Here is a 19,789-nt window from a genome sequence, read left to right on the forward strand (position 1 = left end):
TTCAGGTGCAAGTTGTTTGCTAGACACCATGAGGATAGTTTTTGTACCTCCCCCCTGTACGCTGTTTCATCTCCACCTGTAATAAGACTCACAATGGTGGTATCATCTGTAAACTTAATGATCGCAGTGGATGCGTTGGGTGGTACACAATCATATGTGTACAGTGAGTACAGGTAGGGGCTAAGCATGCAGCCCTGTTGCTAGCCCTTGCAAAGCTTCAGGGAGGTGGATGAAACAGACCTGACCTTCACTGTTTGTAGCCAGTCCATTAGAAAGTCTTTAATCCAATCGCAGATGGAGGGGGGAAAAAATCAAGTTAGTCAGCTTTTCAATAAGGATGCTCGGCAGAATGGTGTTAAAAGCCGAGCTATAATCAATGAAAAGCATCCTGACATAGCTTCCAGGTTTCTCCAGATGGCTTGCTACAGAATGTAGAGCAGTAGCTATGGCATCGTATGTTGACCTGTTCCCCCTGTAGGCAAACTGATGTTTGTCGAAGTCCGGTGGGAGGCATGTCCTAAGACTGGTTGGAGAACCAGTCTTTCGAAGCATTTCATCACTACAGACCTTAATGCAACAGGTCTGTAGTCATTCAGGCACTCAATTACTGTTTTCTTCGGGACTGGGACAGTGGTAGCTGCTTTCAAGCATGATGGTACATAGGCCGTTTGCAAGGAGATGTTAAAGATCCTTGTCAGGACCCCTGCTAATTGGTCGGCACAATTCTTAACCACTATCCCCAGCACCCCATCTGGGCCTGCAGCTTTGCTGGGATGCAAAGCCTTCAATACAGATGTCACTTGATGTTCATACAAGGTGAGTGGCTGAGAATCAGAAGGCCGGCCAGCAGAGGCCACGGGGTCTGGTCTTTTCACCTCGTAGCGAGCAGAGAAGATATTCAGCTCCTTGATCAACGAGGCATCTGTATTAACCGTGTTCCTCGTGTTGCCCTTATGGTTGGTTAGGTGCTGCAGTCCCTGCCACACTTGCTTCAGATTGTTGTCTGTTAGGTGGTTCTCCACCTTATGTTTATATTGTTGTTTCGCCATCCTAATGCCTCTTCTGAGGTTTGCCCTGGCCTCTCTGTACGTGTCCCTGTCCCCTGCCTTAAAGGCAGAATCCCGGGATCTCAGGAGTGTTTGTACCTCTGCAGTTATCCAGGGTTTGCAATTCCAATGCACTTTTCTGTTGTCACACTGTCGGTGCACACTTTGATATAAGAGAGTACGGCATCCGCATATACATTCAGGTCTTGATCTTCGAATACACTCTAGTCAGTGGTTTCAAAGCAGTCCTGTAGCTGACTGAGAGCATCCGCTGGCCAGATTTTAACCCTTTTCGTGACTGTCTGACTTTCAAACATTATTTGAAAGTTGCTACTTCAGCTTTAAAGCATCTTCTTCCCACCATCCCAAGTGCTCTAGAAGGTGGTTTCTGCAATTTCAGTTGCTACAGTAGCTTATACTTGAATGTTTACACTTTATTGGTCTTGTTCTTCTTTTTCTCTTTCTTTGTTTTTTCTTTTGTGTTTGTATTTATTTATTAAGTTTGTATCCTGCCTTTCATTCAGGAGCTCAGTGTGGCAATTTTACATTTTATATATTATAATTTCATTGAATTTTAGTAGGGTATCTTTCTCAATCCTGACTTGAGCATTTTGTGGTGCAAATCATGATTTTGCAGCTCAATATTAGCTCCTTCTGTGAGAGAAAATGGTGCCCCACTTAATCCATTATATTTGGACTATTTTGAAACATAATAGAATTTCTAAACATGTTGCTGATTGCTACAGCTCTGAGTCACTACACCTGGTTGAGATTTGTAATGCAAGAAGATAGAGGCTTTTTCTTGTTGATATGAGGGCTGTTCTAAAATAGGTGAATGCATAAGTAAATAAATGTTTTGCTAGGCAGGATCTAAAAGGATAAGAAACACAAGTCCTATGAGAATGAATTATGAGCACTTCCATTCATTTTATAGTGCTACCAGTCTTGTTGTCAGGACTCCCAGGCGAGCGAGGGTTACCTTCTCTCTTTCATCTAAATTGACAAACTGCAACCAATAGTGCAGCAGACAATCCTCACAATAGTTTCCTGGCATTATGTGACATGTATAGAATAAAAGGGCAATGTTTTTGTTTGAATCCCTGATTATTCTCACCCAGGTTCCAATGCCATGTAGCTTCCTGAGAGCACTAAACTCAAATTATTAGATACTAACCATCATTTTGACTGGAGTTTTTGCAGTGTCCCCATTTGGGTCCGACCCCCACACAAAGCAAACTGACACACGCCATGAACACAAAGCCAGACCGCAAACTTGGAGCCAAACCAGAGCCCGGGATGTTACACCACAGCCTTCTGCTCAGGCCATTACATCATAGAACTCAGGAGGTTACAATACTAAAGCTCGGGATGTCACAACACAGCCAACCACCGAGGATGTTGTAGCCCAGAACTCAGGATATCACTGCACTAGAGGTCAGGATGTCATCACACAGCCCATCACCCAAGTCGTTACAACACAAAGGCTAATGGGCACACAGCCAACACCTCAGCCACATAGGATGTTACAAAACAGCCGACTAAGCTGCAAACAATAACTCCAACATCATTCCGGTTGTCCTCCGGGTGCGATTCAAGGTGCTAGTAATTACCTTTAAAGCCCTACATGGCTTAGGCCCGGGGTATTTGCGAGAACACCTGCTGCCATTGTCAACCTCCCATTGCCCAGTTTGCTCCCACAGAGTTGGCCTCCTCAGAGTTCTTCTCTGTGGGTGCGCCGACCCTCTGGAATGAGTTGCCTCCGGAGCTGCGGATGGCCCCCAACCTTCGGTCCTTTCGCCGTGACCTGGACATGGATGTTTCAACAATCGGGCCTGGACTGACTATGGTTTTAAATTTGGTTTTATGGGGTTAAATTACTATGTATTGAACATATCTACTGTTTAATTCTTTTTTAAATTTTGTATTTTCATGTTCTTTTTTAGTTTTTATTGTTGTGAGCCGCCCTGAGTCCTTAGGGAGAAGGGCGGCATATAAATATAATCAATCAACCAATCAAATCAATCAATCAGGATGTAACAACACAGCCAACCAACCCACTTACAGCAACAAAGCCAGCATCACACACAACCCCACCAATATTTATAAAGAGATGGCAGCTCTGATCACGCTTTGCTCGCACAAGCACGAAGCCGAAGACACCAGCCTGAAGATGACGAGTGGGACCTCGTCGAAACATCGCCAAGACACTCTCAATCTTATGGGAAAAGACCCGAATACGCCAAGACCTACACACACACACACACACACACACACACACACACACACACACACACACACATATATATATTTGAATTTTGAATTTTATTGAATTTATATACCGCCCTTTCCCGTAGGACTCAGGGCGGTTTACAGGGTATATAAAACATCAATACAAAATTAAGAACAATTTAAAAAGATTAAACTAAATCCCTGAAAAAATATAAAACCCCAGTTAAAACCCCAATTAAAACTCAGCCTGGGCTGGAAAGCTCGAAGAGCCAGGTCTTCAGGTCTCGGCGAAATGATCGAAGGTCGGGGGAAGTCCTAAGCTCCATGGGCAGCTGGTTCCAAAGGGCAGGCGCCCCCACAGAGAAGGCCCTCCCCCTGGGTGTTATCCGCCGGCATTCTTTTACCAGCGGCACCCTGAGAAGGCCCTCCCTGTGGGAGTGCACAGGACGAAGGGAACTTGATGCCGGCAGCAGGTGTTCCCTCAGATATCCTGGACCCAAGCCATTTAGGGCTTTATAGGTCATCACCAGCACCTTGAATCTCACCCAGAGGGCAACCGGAAGCCAATGCAGCTCGCGGAGCAGAGGTGTTACATGGGAGTAACGGGAAACCCCCATCACTACTTGTATGTCATTTGACATACTAGTCCTAAAAGTTATATAAGTGGAAAATGTGTCGGATTGGTGATGGGAAAAGAAATTTGTTTTTAATTCAAATAAGAAAGTACTATTAACAAGAAAACCTGCCATTCCTGCCCTATTTAACGACTTATTTAATGCACTGCAAAGAATAGTTTTTTAAATGCTAGGTTGCGAACCTCAACTAGTATGGAATGAGACTCCTGGACTGTTTATGGGAGTTAGGAGAATACAGAATATAGCATACATTTTCTGCACTATTTCCATTCCACCATAATTCCACCATAATCAAGATGGGAAAATTAGAATTTTTAAAATCCAGATATGGTAGAAACTGAAACCTAGAGCTCTGTGAGTAATGCACGTCAAAAATTCCTTAAGGGTCATGTAGGGAATAGTTTTCAAAGATATATACCAGATGAAGAAAATTCCATTTTTAAACTGATCAGTTTCTCTTTCTAGTTTGTTGGGTAAATCCTGTTACCTAACAATCTATTGCTGTTCAGAGATGAGTGATATCCAAGTAAGCCGTGGTGGCACAGTAATTAGAATGCAGTACTGCAGGCTACTTCTGCTGACTACCAGCTGCCTGCAGTTCCGCAGTTTGATTCTCATTGGCCTAAGGTTGAGTCAGCCTTCCATCCTTCTGAGGTCAGTAAAATGAGGACCCAGATTGTTGGGGGCAATATGCTGACTTTGTAGAGAGGGCTGTAAAGTGCTGTGAAGCAGTATATAAGTCTTAAGTGCTATTGTTATTGCTATTAATTTCCTCCCTGTCCCCTGGCTATAATAGAAACAACAATTGCTGCTTTCAGAAGATGATGAATACACAACTGGGTCTGAAGTCACAGAGGATGAAGTAGGTGATGAAGAAGAAGTGTCCAGGAAAACAGGTATTTTTTTTCCTGGCTGTGATATTAAATATGATAGCGAATAGGGATGTAAGAAAGTGAAAAATCTCTTCACAAATCAGTATACTAGAACTTGTAGAACTTTAATATGTATCCGTTATTGTATTAAAAATTAAATTAGAGTATATACGCAAATGGGGGCCAAAGTAACAGAAAACCTCCTGATTCCAGAAATGTCATTGTCTCATTTAAAACCAAAATCGGTGTATTGGTTTTCCCATATGCAGCATTAACTTGGCTACTGTATCTCACAATTAGATTACTGATACTTGAAAGCCGCACATTAAAAGTTGTGCTCAAACTCCACAACTGTATGTTTTTTTTCATTTTGCCTTTATTTAAACAGAATAGAAACAGTGGCATACCAAGGGTAGGACAGTGGGAGTAGTCTCCAGCCCTCCAGATATAGGCGATGAGGGGGAATATTATCTAAAGCAGGGGTCTGCGGCATGCCAGAAACTGGTCCGCGCAAACAAGCAAAGCCCCATGCTTGGGATGCAAGCAGTACATGAAACCATGGCCCCTCCGATCTGCAGAAAAACCTCTCCACGGTACGGTCCCTGCTGCTCAAAAGGTTGGGGACCTCTGATCTAAAGACCCAATGCTGCACGGCTTGTGAATTTGGACCACTGCTGCTGGTGCACAATCTGTTCTTTGGCTGATGACAATCTGACAATGCAACAGAGATGGAGCAGGACAGGCTGATGTGGTTGGATCTTGTGGCAGTTGCTCAGCTCCCTGACCTTCTCTAGGTTTCATGTATGTTAGGTAAGAAGAGATTGAATTACAAATAGAATCCTGTCTATCTTGGCTAACATGGTTCTAACTTAAACTTTTTTGTATATGAAGAATACAAAGAAACAGCATCTCATTGAACTATTTTTGGAGGAATAATTAAGTATCTTTTCTAATCCAAAGGAGCAATCTTGTGAAGTATTCTTAATATTTGAAGTGAATGACTCCCTTCTAGGTTTAAAAGAAGCTTGGGATACAGATTTAGGAGAACAAATGAAAAGATGAGGTTGCAAATGCTTAGAAAATCAAGTAGTTTTCTCTCAGTTTCCATGCAAGAGATGTAGTGGAAGATACAACATGCATGTAACTCCAACAAGACTAGCATAAATGTCTTATAAATATACATCAAGATGTTTCAAGTCTTGCAATCTGAAGGGAATGGTTTTTCATAGTGATGGATTTATGAAAAGATGGTGTCTTAATGGAAGGCAATATTCAAAGAAAGTAGAATAAGACCTAAACACCAAATAGACTTTGTTCCAGTGTTGGGATTATTATATATATTTTAAGGGAGATAACTCTAAACAAAAAGGATATTTTTGTCTTCTTACTCCTGACTTCAGCATTAAAAATTGCACAAAAGTGGAAATGTTTAGATAATCTCTTATGGGAAAGGTTATAAAATTAAACAGTGATTTCTCAGAGGAATCAATTGCATTTATTTTTTGTCATGTTTATGTCAAAGCAAGAACATTGGCAGTTTATATGACCAAACATCTTGCAAACAATGAGTGGGCAGCATACAGCAAAGCATAAAAAAAACATACAAACAAGTATTATTTATTTATTTTATTTATTTATTAGTTTTTATAAACCGCCCTTCTCCCGAGGGACTCGGGGCGGTGTACAGAGGAAGGAAGGTATACAGATCGAACAATAAAAATAATAAGAAACACTAATGAACACAAACTGGGACCCCAATTAACGCTATCATGCCAGGCCAGCCTGCTGAAACAGGAAAGTTTTTAAGTCGCGACGGAAGGTACGGAGGTCAGGGGCCATCCGGATTTCTGTTGGTAAGGTGTTCCAGAGGGCTGGCGCACCCACTGAGAATGCCCTCCCCCTGGGGGCCACCAGCCGACATTCCTTGAGCGGTGGCACCCTGAGGAGGCCCTCTCTGTGGGAGCGCACAGGACGGTGGGGTGCTGACATCGGCAGAAGGTGCTCCCGAAGGTAGTCCGGACCCATGCCATGTAGGGCTTTGTAAGTCATCGTTAGCACCTTGAACTTCACACGGAAGGCAGCCGGAAGCCAGTGCAGCGCACGGAGGAGAGGTGTGATATGGGAGTATCGGGAGGCTCCCAAGAGTGTCCGTGCCGCCGCACTTTGCACCAGTTGAAGCTTCCGAGTGGATCTCAAGGGCAGCCCCATGTAGAGAGCGTTACAATAGTCTAGGCGAGATGTCACAAGGGCATGGGTGACTGTACGTAAGGAATCCAGGTCCAGATAAGGCCGTAGTTGGCGAATTAGTCGAACCCGGGAGAAGGCCCCCTTGGTCACAGCTCCAATGTGGTCTTCCAGGGAGAGCTGCGAGTCTAGGAGGACACCCAGGTTGCGGGCCCTATCAACAGGGGGAAGTAACTTGTCCCCAATGTTAAGCAGTGGGACGTTCTGAATCTCCTGGTTTCCCGGTACGTACAGCCATTCAGTCTTGTCCGGGTTCAGTTGAAGCCTGTTTCTCCCCATCCATTCCCGGACCGCTTTCAGGCAGCGGGACATCACGTCTAGGGCATCACTGATATTGTTTGGAGTTGAGATAAAAAGCTGGGTGTCATCAGCATACTGATGGTACCCTACTCCAAAACTGCGAATGATCTCACCCAGCGGTTTCATGTAGATGTTGAACAGGAGAGGCGAGAGGACCGACCCCTGAGGGACTCCGCAAGCGAGAGGCCTCGGGGTCGACCTCTGTCCCCCTGTCAGCACCGACTGCGAGCGACCCTGGAGAAAGGAGGAGAACCAACGCAGAACCGTGCCTCCCACTCCCAGTCCCCTGAGGCGTCGCAGCAAGATACCATGGTCGATGGTATCGAAAGCCGCCGAGAGGTCTAATAAGACTAGGACAGAGGAATGGCCCCTGTCCAGGGCTCTCCAGAGATCATTCATCAGAGCGACCAATGCCGTCTCCGTGCTGTAGCCCGGCCTGAAACCCGATTGGTACGGGTCTAGATAAACCGCTTCATCCAGGATCTGAGGAAGTTGGTGCGCCACCACGCTCTCAACAACCTTCGCAAGGAAGCGAAGATTGGAGACTGGACGAAAGTTATTCAAAGAGGATGGGTCCAAGGTGGGCTTCTTGAGGAGAGGTCTCACCACCGCCTCCTTCAAGGCGGTGGGGAAGTGACCCTCACTCAGAGAAGCAGAGATGACCGCTAGGAACCAGCCTCGTGTCGCCTCTCGAGCTGCATAGGCCAGCCAGGAAGGGCACGGGTCCAGTAAGCATGTGGAGGAGCTTAACCTTCTCATAATCCTGTCCACTTCCTTAGGAGTTACAGGATCAAATTCTTCCCAGATGACGTCGACAAGACTGTCCATGTCTTGTTCTTCCATCTCAGCCCAGTTGGAGTCCAGACCAGTTCGAATCCGAGCGATTTTATCCAGCAGATATTGACCAAATTCCTCGGCTCGACCCTGCAAGGGTTCCTCCCTCACCTCTTGGTTTAATAGGGAGCGAGTCACCCTGAACAAGGCAGCTGGGCGATTATCTGCGGACGCGATGAGGGTGGAAAAGTAGTTGGATTTTGCCACCCTTATCGCAGCGAGATAAGACCTGGTGAGGATTCTTAGTCGCAATCGGTCGGATTCGGATCGACTGGACCTCCAACGGCTCTCTAGGCCCCGTCTCCGACGCTTCATCTCCCGGAGCTCCTCGGTGAACCATGGGGCTCGCTGGGATCTGCGCCGGGTCAGAGGCCGCAAGGGTACAACTCGGTCCAGAGCCTCCGTGGCTGCCTTTTCCCAGGCTTCCACTAAGGCTTCCGCCGAGCTGTGAGCAGGGGGTGCATGCGAGTCCCTAAGCGCTGCCTGGAACTTATCAGGGTCCATTAGGCGCCTAGGGCGGTACCATCTGACTGGCACCGTGCACCCACGGTGGGGGGTGGCAAGGGGGAAGTCTAGCCGCAGGAGGTGGTGATCGGTCCATGACAGGGGCGTAACAGTTGTGGCACCCCCACCGACATCATCACGCCACCGTCCAGACAAGAACACCAAGTCTGGGTTGTGGCCTCTCTCATGAGTCGGCCCAGAAATTATTTGCAACAGGTCCATGGCCGTCATGGAAGCCATGAACTCCCGAGCCAGTTCGGACGATCCTCCCAGGGACGGTAGATTAAAGTCGCCCAAGACCATGAGTCTTGGGAATTCAACCACCAACTCTGAGAGGACATCGAGTAGCTCGGGTAGGGCCGCCGCTGCACGATTAGGTGGTAGGTACGCCAGCAGCAGACCCAGCTGCGCCCCTGGGCCGAATCTCAGTAGGAGAGACTCACACCCGACCATCTGAGGGACGGTGGTCTCTCGCGGGCTAAGGGATTCCCTGATGATAACTGCCACTCCCCCGCCCCTCCCATGAGCCCGGGGCTGGTGCAGTACCTGGAAACCTGGCGGGCAGAGGTCAACCAGAGGAACACCCCCCTCTGGGCCCAGCCAGGTTTCCGTGATGCAGGCCAGGTCCGCATGCTCACTCTCCAATAGGTCACGAATGAGGTGAGCTTTGTTGGCTGCGGACCTTGCATTCAGGTAGACCAGCCTCAGCATGGGAGGGTGCGCACCTTTGCTCCCGGGTCCTCCGGGGGAGAACAGAGGGTCGGAGCGTCTCACCACCTTTACAGAGCGGAGATGACACTCCCGGTGACGATACGGCCCTCTGTCTGTGCACCTTCTGCCATTCCCCACCATCCTAGGGATGGGACGTTCGTCAGTACGCCACTGGGTGTTATCGGCGACTGGCCCTCGTTGTACGCCGTCGCGAACGGCCGTGGGCCTGGCATGCGTTATGGTGGCTGGAAGGTGTGCCTTTCCCGCGCAACCATAGTCTCCTCCCTCCCCCCTCCCTAACCCCACAAAAAACTTAGCTAAGTTTTTTATTATTATTTTATTATTATTATTGAAAACTTTAAAATTATAAAAAGCTCCCAAATTAAAAAAAAGGCAGAGCAGGTGTTAATTACACTGGAGCCATCTCAATATTGAATCTTATATAAGATTATATAATCTATACTAATTTAGTATTATTGTTTTGTATTCTTTGTTCTTGCATTACAGAATATCTCTCTCTCTCTCTCTCTCTAACTCTCTCTCTCTCTCTCTCTCTCTCTCTCTCTCTCTCTCTCTCTCTCTCTCTCTCTCTCTCTCTCTCTCTCTCTCTCTGACTTTTGATTCTGATAACAAAAGCCACTTTGTGTAGAAATACAGCTTCATTTTGACTATCCAGAAACGCCAAATGTCAATCTGTCCCTGTTCAGAATATCACTCTGGCATGCTGTACTTAAAGAAATAAACATATAGATTCCCAACTTAAGCACACGTTTTAATTCATTGTTGTGTATTTGAATACAACAAATGAAGAGAGCCTAATATGGTATATGGTGATAATTTGTATACACTATTGAAGTATTTTTAATTAACAGGGAGAAAAGAGAGGCCAAAAAAAATTATCAGAAATCCAAAAAAGCAAGTATCTTCACCTAATACTCAAAAGAAGGAAAAAACATTGGAGAAGGTAAATCTGAAATGCATAAAATATTATAAAAATGAGGTATGATAGAAAATAACTTTTAGTTATTCCCTGAAAGTAGCAGCAACTTTGATTTTACTTTCAGCCCAACCCTGAAAAATTAGTTTAAGATAGGACTTTCTGTTTGATGGATCTAGAATAAGACTTAAGTCTCAATAATTAAATGAGAAAAACTAGTCATAATGAGGTTAGCTATACCTTCTTTCCATCATTAGTTTTGTTAGTAGATATAAAATCTGACTTCATAACTACTATACAACCTAGTGGGGTTTTTTGTTGTTACTCTGAACCTAGAAAACAGGAAAAATCCTCCATAGTTAGTAGCTTGCACAGTTTAAGTTAAGAAAATTTTATCAAATATTTTTCTTAATATCTATTTTAGTGTATACCTTTTTTCTTTTATCTGACAGCCTAACTCTCGAGAGACATCTCCCTTCATGTAAGTATTTGCTGAAATTTAGAAAAAATCCATTAAGGCCAATTCTAGTATTTTATTATTTATATAGCTGCCCATGTGAACAAATGACTCTGGGTGATTGCAAACACATAAATGTGGGCCAGTTGCCAAGTGTCCAGATCACAGTCATATGACTGGGGGGGGGTGTCATTCGTAACAGCTGCAACCTTGAGGACCAATCATAAGTCTCTATTTCCAATCACACTGAAAGTTCAAATGGTCAGTGAACAAGTGATAGGAAAGCAAGGACTACCTGTACTGATTTGGTTAATATAATATGTCAGGCCTTAGTTTTAATGCTGTAGATAAGAGATTTAGTGCTTATGCCTTCCTCTCCTCCTATGCTGTTATTTTACTGATGTCTGAACTGGCAAATACAGTAGTTTCCGGCTATGATGTGTTCTTGTGGTTTGGAGGAAGAGCATAAGCCATAGTTTGCTGCTCTAACTGTTGTATTTAGTTTTCATAAGAGACATAAGTATATGAGCATAATGCTAATTTCTGATTTTGGTATTATGATTTTTGGCCCCGAGCTGAGAGATTAAATAAATGCAGCAAGGGATGGCAATTTAATTTATTCATTTATTTATTTTAGCAGTTTATATAGATGCACATCTAACTGCAGCGGCTTGCATATATACACATGATATACACAGAACACATGATTAAAACTAGAAAAATATATAATAATGGAAGGTAATAATAATAATAAATGACATATGTGCAGCTCTAAAAATCTAATTTTAATCCATACAGATGAAGCAACAAATCCACCAATAGGCTGGTTTAATTTCATAGTCCCAATGCCTGGAGGAGCCTTCAGGCCTCTTTTACTAAAGCCCAGAAGAGTCCAGGCCATCGTGTGTGTGTGTGTGTGTGTGTATACACATATATATATACCTCCAAAAACACAACATCAAAACAGCATTCTACACAGACAGAAAAATATCCACCATCCTAAGAAACCCCAAAGACATAATTGGGTTAGAAAACCAAGGAGTATACGAAATCCCATGCACCACCTGCCCCACCACATACATCGGACAGACCAACAGAAGAATAAGTGCACGCATTGAAGAGCACAGAAACTCACTCAGAAAGGGAGAACAAACTTCATCCCTGTTCCAACACTTTGAAGCCACGGGACATGAAATTGATTTTAAAAAAACCAGAACAATCGCCAAAATTGAACATTTTAACAACAGAATAATCAGAGAAGCCATTAAGATAGAAAAACGCCCCCACAGCATGAACAAACGAGATGATACCTCTCGCCTACCAGCCATTTGGAAACCCGCCTTGATTTTTTTTTTAAATTCCATTTATATCCCGCCCTTCTCCGAAGACTCAGGGCGGCTTACAAACTTAGCAGTAGCCTTCATTCTATGTATATGCCTGCTTATTAGGGCTTTCATACACCCCCCAAGCGGCATTATTACAAAGTCAGCTTAATTGCCCCCAACAATCTGGGTCCTCATTTTACCTACCTCGGAAGGATGGAAGGCTGAGTCAACCTTGAGCCTGGTGGGATGCGAACCTGCACTAATTGCAGGCAGCTGGTGTTACTTAAGGAGGCATTAGCCCACTGCTCCACCAAGGCAGACAAGTCCCAACCACCAAGAATGATACCAGACCCAAACTCATGATAACATCACATGACATCACCACCACACAACCATTCAAAAAGCAAATCCGAACCCACAATGATAACGACGCACAACCACAAAACAGAAACCTAACTACAGCTGCAACATCAGCCACTTTAAACCCCTCCAAACCACACAATAAGCAAACTGACACCCACTATAAAAACATGGCACCACCACAAACACGAAGCCGAACAAAAGCAGCACAACTCACCGGCTCAGGTCTAAGGCTGGCAGCTGAGACCAGCCCATCCACTCAAAACACACCCCCAACCAATCAGAACACACACACCCATTCAAAACACACTCCCACCCAATCAAAACACACCTAATCCCCCACCCAATCAGAGCACACCTCCACCCACAGAACACACCCCCTCTGGCAGTTTAAAAAAGAGGAACAAACAGTCACTACCACATGCTTCTCCCAGAAGAAGGAAGCTGAAGCCACCAGCCTGAGGATGACGGATGGGATTTCGTCGAAACGTTGCATTTACACCTTCAGTTCTACGTGGGGAAAAACCCGAATGACCAAAGATCCACATATATATATATACACATACACACACACACAAACACACACACACACACATAAAGGTAAAGGTAAAGGTTCCCCCGCACATGCGCGCTAGTCGTTTCCAACTCTAGGGGCCGGTGCTCATCTCCGTTTCAAAGCTGAAGAGCCAGCGCTTGTCCGAGGACATTCCGTGGTCATGTGGCTGGCATGACTAGACGCCAAAGGCACACGGAACACTGTTACCTTCCCACTGTAGTGGTCCCTATTTTTCTACTTGCATTTTTATGTGCTTTCGAACTGCTAGGTTCACAGAAGCTGGGACGAGTAACAGGCGCTCACTCTGTTACACAGCACTCGGGATTCGACCCACCAAACTGCTGACCATCAGATCGACAAGCTCAGCATCCTAACCCACTGAGCCACTGCGTTCCTAACACACACACACACACACATATATACATATATATTCATACATACATACATATATACATACATACATACATAAAAGGTAAAGGTTCCCCTGCACATGCATGCTACTCGTTTCCGACTCTAGGGGCTGGTGCTCATCTCCGTTTCAAAGCCGAAGAGCCAGCGCTTGTCCGAGGACGTCTCCATGGTCATGTGGCCGGCATGACTAGATGCCAAAGGCACATGGAACGCTATTACCTTCCCACCATAGTGGTCCCTATTTTTCTACTTGCATTTTTACGTGCTTTCGAACGCTGAGCTTGTCAATCAGAAGTTTGGCAGTTTGGCGGGTCGAATCCCGAGTGCCACATAGCAGAGTGAGCGCCTGTTACTTGTCCCAGCTTCTGCCAACATACATACAGTTGCAAGAAAAAGTATGTGAACCCTTTGGGATTAAGTGGAGTTTTGCATGAATTGGCCATAAAATGCGCTCTAAACATCATGTAAGTCACATCAATAGAAAAACACAGTCTGCTTAAAATAATACTACACAAACATTAGCTGTTGTCATGTTTTAATTGAACATAAGATGGAAACATTCACAGTGCAGGGTGGAAAAAGTATGTGAACCTTTGGACTTAATAACTGGTTGACCCTCCTTTGGCAGCAATAACCTGAACCAAACGTTTCCTGTAGTTGCAGATCAGACCTGCACAATGATCTGGAGTAATTTTGGACCACTCCTCTTCACAAAACTGTTTCAGTGTAGCAAAATTCTTGGGATGTCTGGTGTGAATCGCTGTCTTAAGGTCATGCCACAGCATTTCAATCAGGTTGAAGTCAGGACTCTGACTGGGCCACTCCAGAAGGCGTATTCTGTTCTGTTGAAGCCATTGTTTTGTTGAATTACTTGTATGCTTTGGGTCATTGTCCTGTTGCATCACCCATCCTCTGCGGAGCTTCAGTTGGCGGACAGATAGTCGTACGTTTTCCTGCAAAATGTGCTGATAAACTCTGGAATTCATTTTCCCATCAATGACAACAATCCGTCCAGGCCCTGAGGCAGCAAAGCAGCCCCAAACCATGATGCTCCCTCCGCCATGTTTTACAGTGGGGATGAAGTTTTGATGTTGGTGTGCTGTGCCTTTTTTTCTCCACACATAGTGTTGTGTGTTTTGCCCAAACAACTCAATTTTGGTTTCATCTGTCCGCAGTATATTTTGCCAGTAGTGCTGTGGAACATCCAGGTGCTCTTTTGCAAACTTCAAACGTGCTGCAATTTTTTTTTTTGACAGCAATGGCTTCCTCCGTGGTGTCCTCCCATGTACTCCATTCTTGTTTAATGTTTTCCTTATTGTAGATGTGTCAACAAAAATGTTAGCATGTGCCAGATTTTCTTCACCTCAGTAAGCATTATGCGCCGTGCTCTTGCAGTCATTTTTACAGGACGACCACGCCTAGGGAGAGTAGCAACAGTGCTAAACTTTCTCCATTTGTAGACAGTCTGTCTTACCGTGGACACATGAACATCAAGGCTTTTGGAGATACTTTTGTAACCCTTTCCAGCTTCATGCAAGTCAACAATTCTTGATCGTAGGTCTTCTGAGAGCTCTTTTCTGCGAGGCATGGTTCACATCAGACAGTGCTTCTTGAGACCAGTAAACCCAAAACAGGTGTGTGTTTTTAAAGGGCAGGACAGCTGTCAGCAACACATCCAATATCATCACACTGATTGGAGTCAAGGTTGGCTCACTCCTGGCTCCAATTAGCTCTTGGAGAAGTCATTAGGCTAGGGGTTCACATACTTTTTCCACCCTGCACTGTGAATGTTTACACGTTATGTTCAATTAAAACATGACAACAGCTAATGTTTGTGTAGTATTATTGTAAGCAGACTGTGTTTTTCTATTGTTGTGACTTACATGACATTTAGAGCGCATTTTATGGCCAATTCATGCAAAACTCCACATAATCCCAAAGGGTTCACATACTTTTTCTTGCAACTGTACATACATACATACATATTGTATTAATTTATTACGGGCATTGCTATTTAATTACTTTTTAATTTTTGTATCTGGCTTTTTATTATGTATTGCCCTGTTCACCGCCCTGAGTCCTTCGGGAGAAGGGCGGTATACAAATTAAATTAATAATAATAATAATAATAATAATAATAATAATAATAATAATAATAATAATAATAATAATAATAATAATATACACAAATACATATATACATATACACACACACACATATACACATGCATATGTGTGTTTATGTGTATCTGTGTGTATACACACACACACACACACACACACACTCTTACTTCAGATTCCGGATGCTCTTCAAGGGAATCCTGATGTAGGATATATTACAGCAATCCAGCTGGAAAGTTGCTAACATCGGAGGTTTCGTGGTCAGGGCTTCTTGGTATAAGAATTTGCACAGCTGTCACACAAGATGAGCCTATGCACAGGCCAGCCACTCCACAACTGCCGTCTATTCTTTAAGCAGAAGCTGCTCTTTAATAAGAAACCTCCAAGCTACATACCAATTCTGGGGAAGTGTTGCTCCATGTAGAGATAAAGATAAATAACTTTATTGGCCTGGGCCCTGGGGCAAAGATATATAATTAAACATCATCAGCATACTGGTCATGCCTTGCCCTGTGTCAACAGATGACTTCTTTAGTGACTTATTACAGATGTTACAGAGAAGCACAGGGTGCTTAGAACTCAGAGAAGTTGTACAAAGCAGGGCCACAGGCTTGATCTCTCCCCATTAATTGTCTATGGAGATTTTCAGTCATCCAGGTCATGGTTGTCCCAAAGGTACTTTTCAAAAGGCAACTGGACTTTGTTTTTTGCTTGAAGACGTTTTTCTTCTTCAGTTCTGAATGAAGAAGCTTCTTGGATGAGAAGCGAAATGTTTTCGAGCAAAAACAAAGTCAAGTTGCCTTTTGAAAAAGCACCTTTGGGACTCCTCATTAATTAATATCAACTGGAATCAGGACTAGAGGAAGGAGAGCTACTGTAGCACTGTGCCTCCCACTCCTAATCTCCTGAGCTAGTTCAAAAAGATGCCATGATCAATGGTATCAGAACTTGCTGAGAGCTCAAGGAAGGGCAGGGGGTGGGGTGCTACCTACCAAAGGTCATAGGCAAGTTTAAGCGGTGCTATTTTAATGCTGTAGCCAGTTCTGAAGCTCCTCTGGAGCTGCAAACCAACCATCTATTTCACAACCCGCCCTAAAATTAACCAGTTCCTCTGAGTTCTGCAATGGCAGATAATTGTCCCTTTCAAAACAGACGCAACAGTGTCCTGAATTATTCTAGAAAAAATGATTGATTGCTTCTATGTTCTTTCTCATGGCTTATCTGCTCTTTTATTAGAATGAGTATGCAGCAGAGTAAGTGGGATCCTTCCAGATCACTAAGATTCAATCAAGATGCTCAAAGAGAAGAAGGTAAGGTGTAGCTGCTTAGCTTGTGTGATTTGAATAGATAAAAAATAATGCTAGTATTATTGTATAAATGTGTAAATGTCCAAGATTCTGTGATGTAGGAATTAAATCTTTTCTGCTTAATGTCCAGGAAACGAGTGAATACTCCTGGAAGATGTACATAATCTGCAGCCTTGGGCTATATGCATTTTCCAAAGTCTTGAAGATTAAGCTCAGAAACTCTCCAAATTTAATTTTTAATGTGACAGATAGAAAACTTATTTTAAAATTATCTAACTTTAATTTGTGCAATCTTAATTTATTTCAGTTTACAACAAACACACTTTAATGTAAACCTTGAGGTATATTCTTTGTCCTTTCTTTCAATATTTTTTAAAAATTGAAAATCCACTTTATGAAGAAAGCGTTCCTTCTTGCCTGTCAGTACTTATCTTTAATTTGTTTAATAGAATAGCTGAAGCAAAACTCAGTGGAAGCACATTTGCCATAGTTAATCCTAGTTATTAACTGTTTTTTCTTGTGAGAAATTCATAACAGCAGATCTAAATCATTCTGGTGCCTCATCCTAATTCTTTATGAGCAAATTCTTCACCTGGATCTACAAAGAAATGGGTGGAACAGTCCTCATTACTCTAATGGTGGGTTTAGTAGTATATATTGTACGTTACCTAACTACTTTAATAAAAACCTCTTGTCCCTTATAGTAAAAATTTCTCACTGGCTAGACTTCACAGTCTGCCATCCAGCACAAGATTGTCCATGCTTCTGTTGATTTGGGCCATTGAAACCATTTACTCATGTATAAAGCTAGAATTATGAATTAATAATACCTTTTCTAGCCCATTGTTTAAATTATTCAGAAAAGGTGAATGGATTGATCTCTAGAAACAGGTAAGAGGTTTACCAATTTTTGTGGCTATAATTGCTAAAAAAGGGTTATGGGTTTAATGTTAATATTCATTTTTTTATTTAAATTTTTCTAGATGTGGTTTGTTATTCACTTAATTACTTGGATTTTATTACATGTTATTTTAATTTTCCTGTTTTTGTTGGGTTTTGACCAGAAGTAAAGTAATTACTTTTTCATTCTGAAGAATGAAAAGGTTATAGAGAGACTGACTCTTTTATTTCTCTTCTGTTGTTTGTTTTTTTCAGATCAACGGCGAATGATTGAGATAACAGGACATCTGATAAAAATGAGGTTGGGGGATCTTGATCGCCTAAAATCAAAAGAAAACAAAGAAGTGAGTTTTTTGCTGTTTTAATTTAATATCAGTGATGTATTTTGGCTATGCATTTGGTTTTCTTCCTTTAAATTATTTGTTGCCTTTCTGTAATTCTGTAATTAATCCCTCCATTAAATGCTGGGTATAGTAATGATTCCTAAAAATAATGGCAGCATCTTCTTGACCCCCACTTGGTTTTCCTAGCCGTGAACTGCCTGATGCTTTTGGTCTAGTCCTTTTTTTGTCTCTTGTCTGGTTGGTGATGGTGTCACATTGCTATGTTGCTATATTGGATGTGATTAGGTCTTTCCGTCACATTAAACAAATCACCATTTCCTATACACAACTAGGTTCTTTGCCCCTCCTCTTGAGTAACATCTCTGGATTTTGTCCTATTTTAGTTTCTATGGAGGTGCTCAATCATCCAGGTCATGGTTGTCCCAAAGGTGCTTTGAACTGAAAAAGCTCCTTGGGTGAGAAGCAAAACATTTTCAAGGAAAAAAAGCCACAAAAGTCCAGTTGCCTTTTGGCCTTCATGGCTGCTTGCAGGTAGATAAAATGGATTCATGTAACAATCACCAGTTTATTTAACAACCAACACTTTCACTTGACAACTGCCACAAAAAAGGTTGTAAATATCAGGCAGAGTTATGTAGTGATTTTGAGGCTCAGTTACGATCGTAAGTCGAGGACTACCTGTACTGATTGCTTCTGATTGTTTAGTAATCTGGGTATTATTACACTATGATCACAGTTCAGCTTTTAACTTGTCTGTCCTTGGGACAAAAAAAATATCATTTAACAAAGGCTATCCATCTCCCATTACGTATAGTAAGAAATCAAGCCCCAATCTGTAAATGATGTGATTATTTGATTTCTGTCCTTTCAGTCTGCAGCTGGAATTTATGCAAGACTTGAAGCTCAGATCAGAGCAGCAGCACAAGTCAATATTCGTCAGAACATCCCTGAAAAAATTATAAGGTAAATATTAAGTAAATAGGAGAAGGAGACTGAAGAGAAATATTATAATTGATATATAAAGATTTGTAGAAGAGCAGCCAGAGCGACTACAATTTTCATTCTCTTCAGAAACTAGTTTACAGCTCCAAGTATTGGATTCAATGTGGTAATTTTACTTTATACTTACCATTTATTTTTGCATTGATTCACCCTGTATCTAATTACTAATTGGGTGAATGTTTTTGAAATCAATTTAAGTCCCATAACGTATTCCACTGAAAAATGAGAGGTCATATTTGATGGTTTCTAGTTTGGTAGTGCAATGTTCAGATACCGTATAGCTAAAGCAGCAAATGACCTGTAGTAATCGATGAATTGTTACTGTTAATTTCTGTTCCAATTTTTCCAATGTATTTCTGTCAATTTAGGACAAAAGCTCGGTTTGGTCAAAGCCGTCCAACTTAAAAACAAAACCCAGAGATTTTCTGCACTGAAGCCAAAGCACTTTGCTACCTTCTGCAACTGCACAGGATTACAGAATCGGGGCATGCTTCTTCCGAAAGGTTTCAGTGACTGACATTACTGTCTACAATGTTGATTATTCTGTTTTAGTGAATTAATACCAAATTTACATCTGTAGTAAGTTGTAAATACACCATTTTCTCTTAAGCAATGGTGCATTTATAAGCCTGTAAAACAGATGTAAAACCCTTATTTGACTGAGGGTGGAAAAAGTGGTGCTAATGAAATTAAG

General features: G+C 42.8%; 1 protein-coding gene across 1 annotated transcript in view; it reads left to right on the forward strand.

Moving 5' to 3' along the window:
• SANBR (SANT and BTB domain regulator of CSR) overlaps positions 1 to 19,500 on the forward strand; it is a gene marked incomplete at both ends in the record, with an annotated part of 46,962 nt that extends 27,462 nt beyond the window's left edge. The window contains 7 exons of the mRNA XM_081327347.1: positions 4,707 to 4,806; positions 10,248 to 10,339; positions 10,765 to 10,793; positions 16,779 to 16,852; positions 18,005 to 18,093; positions 18,965 to 19,056; positions 19,464 to 19,500. Coding sequence (XP_081183473.1) covers positions 4,707 to 4,806; positions 10,248 to 10,339; positions 10,765 to 10,793; positions 16,779 to 16,852; positions 18,005 to 18,093; positions 18,965 to 19,056; positions 19,464 to 19,500 — 513 coding nt within the window. The remainder of the gene's footprint in view (positions 1 to 4,706; positions 4,807 to 10,247; positions 10,340 to 10,764; positions 10,794 to 16,778; positions 16,853 to 18,004; positions 18,094 to 18,964; positions 19,057 to 19,463) is intronic.
• Positions 19,501 to 19,789: the final 289 nt, after the last annotated feature.

Source organism: Vipera berus, assembly GCF_964194415.1.
Source record: "Vipera berus genome assembly, chromosome: 1".
Classification (NCBI taxonomy): domain Eukaryota; kingdom Metazoa; phylum Chordata; class Lepidosauria; order Squamata; family Viperidae; genus Vipera; species Vipera berus.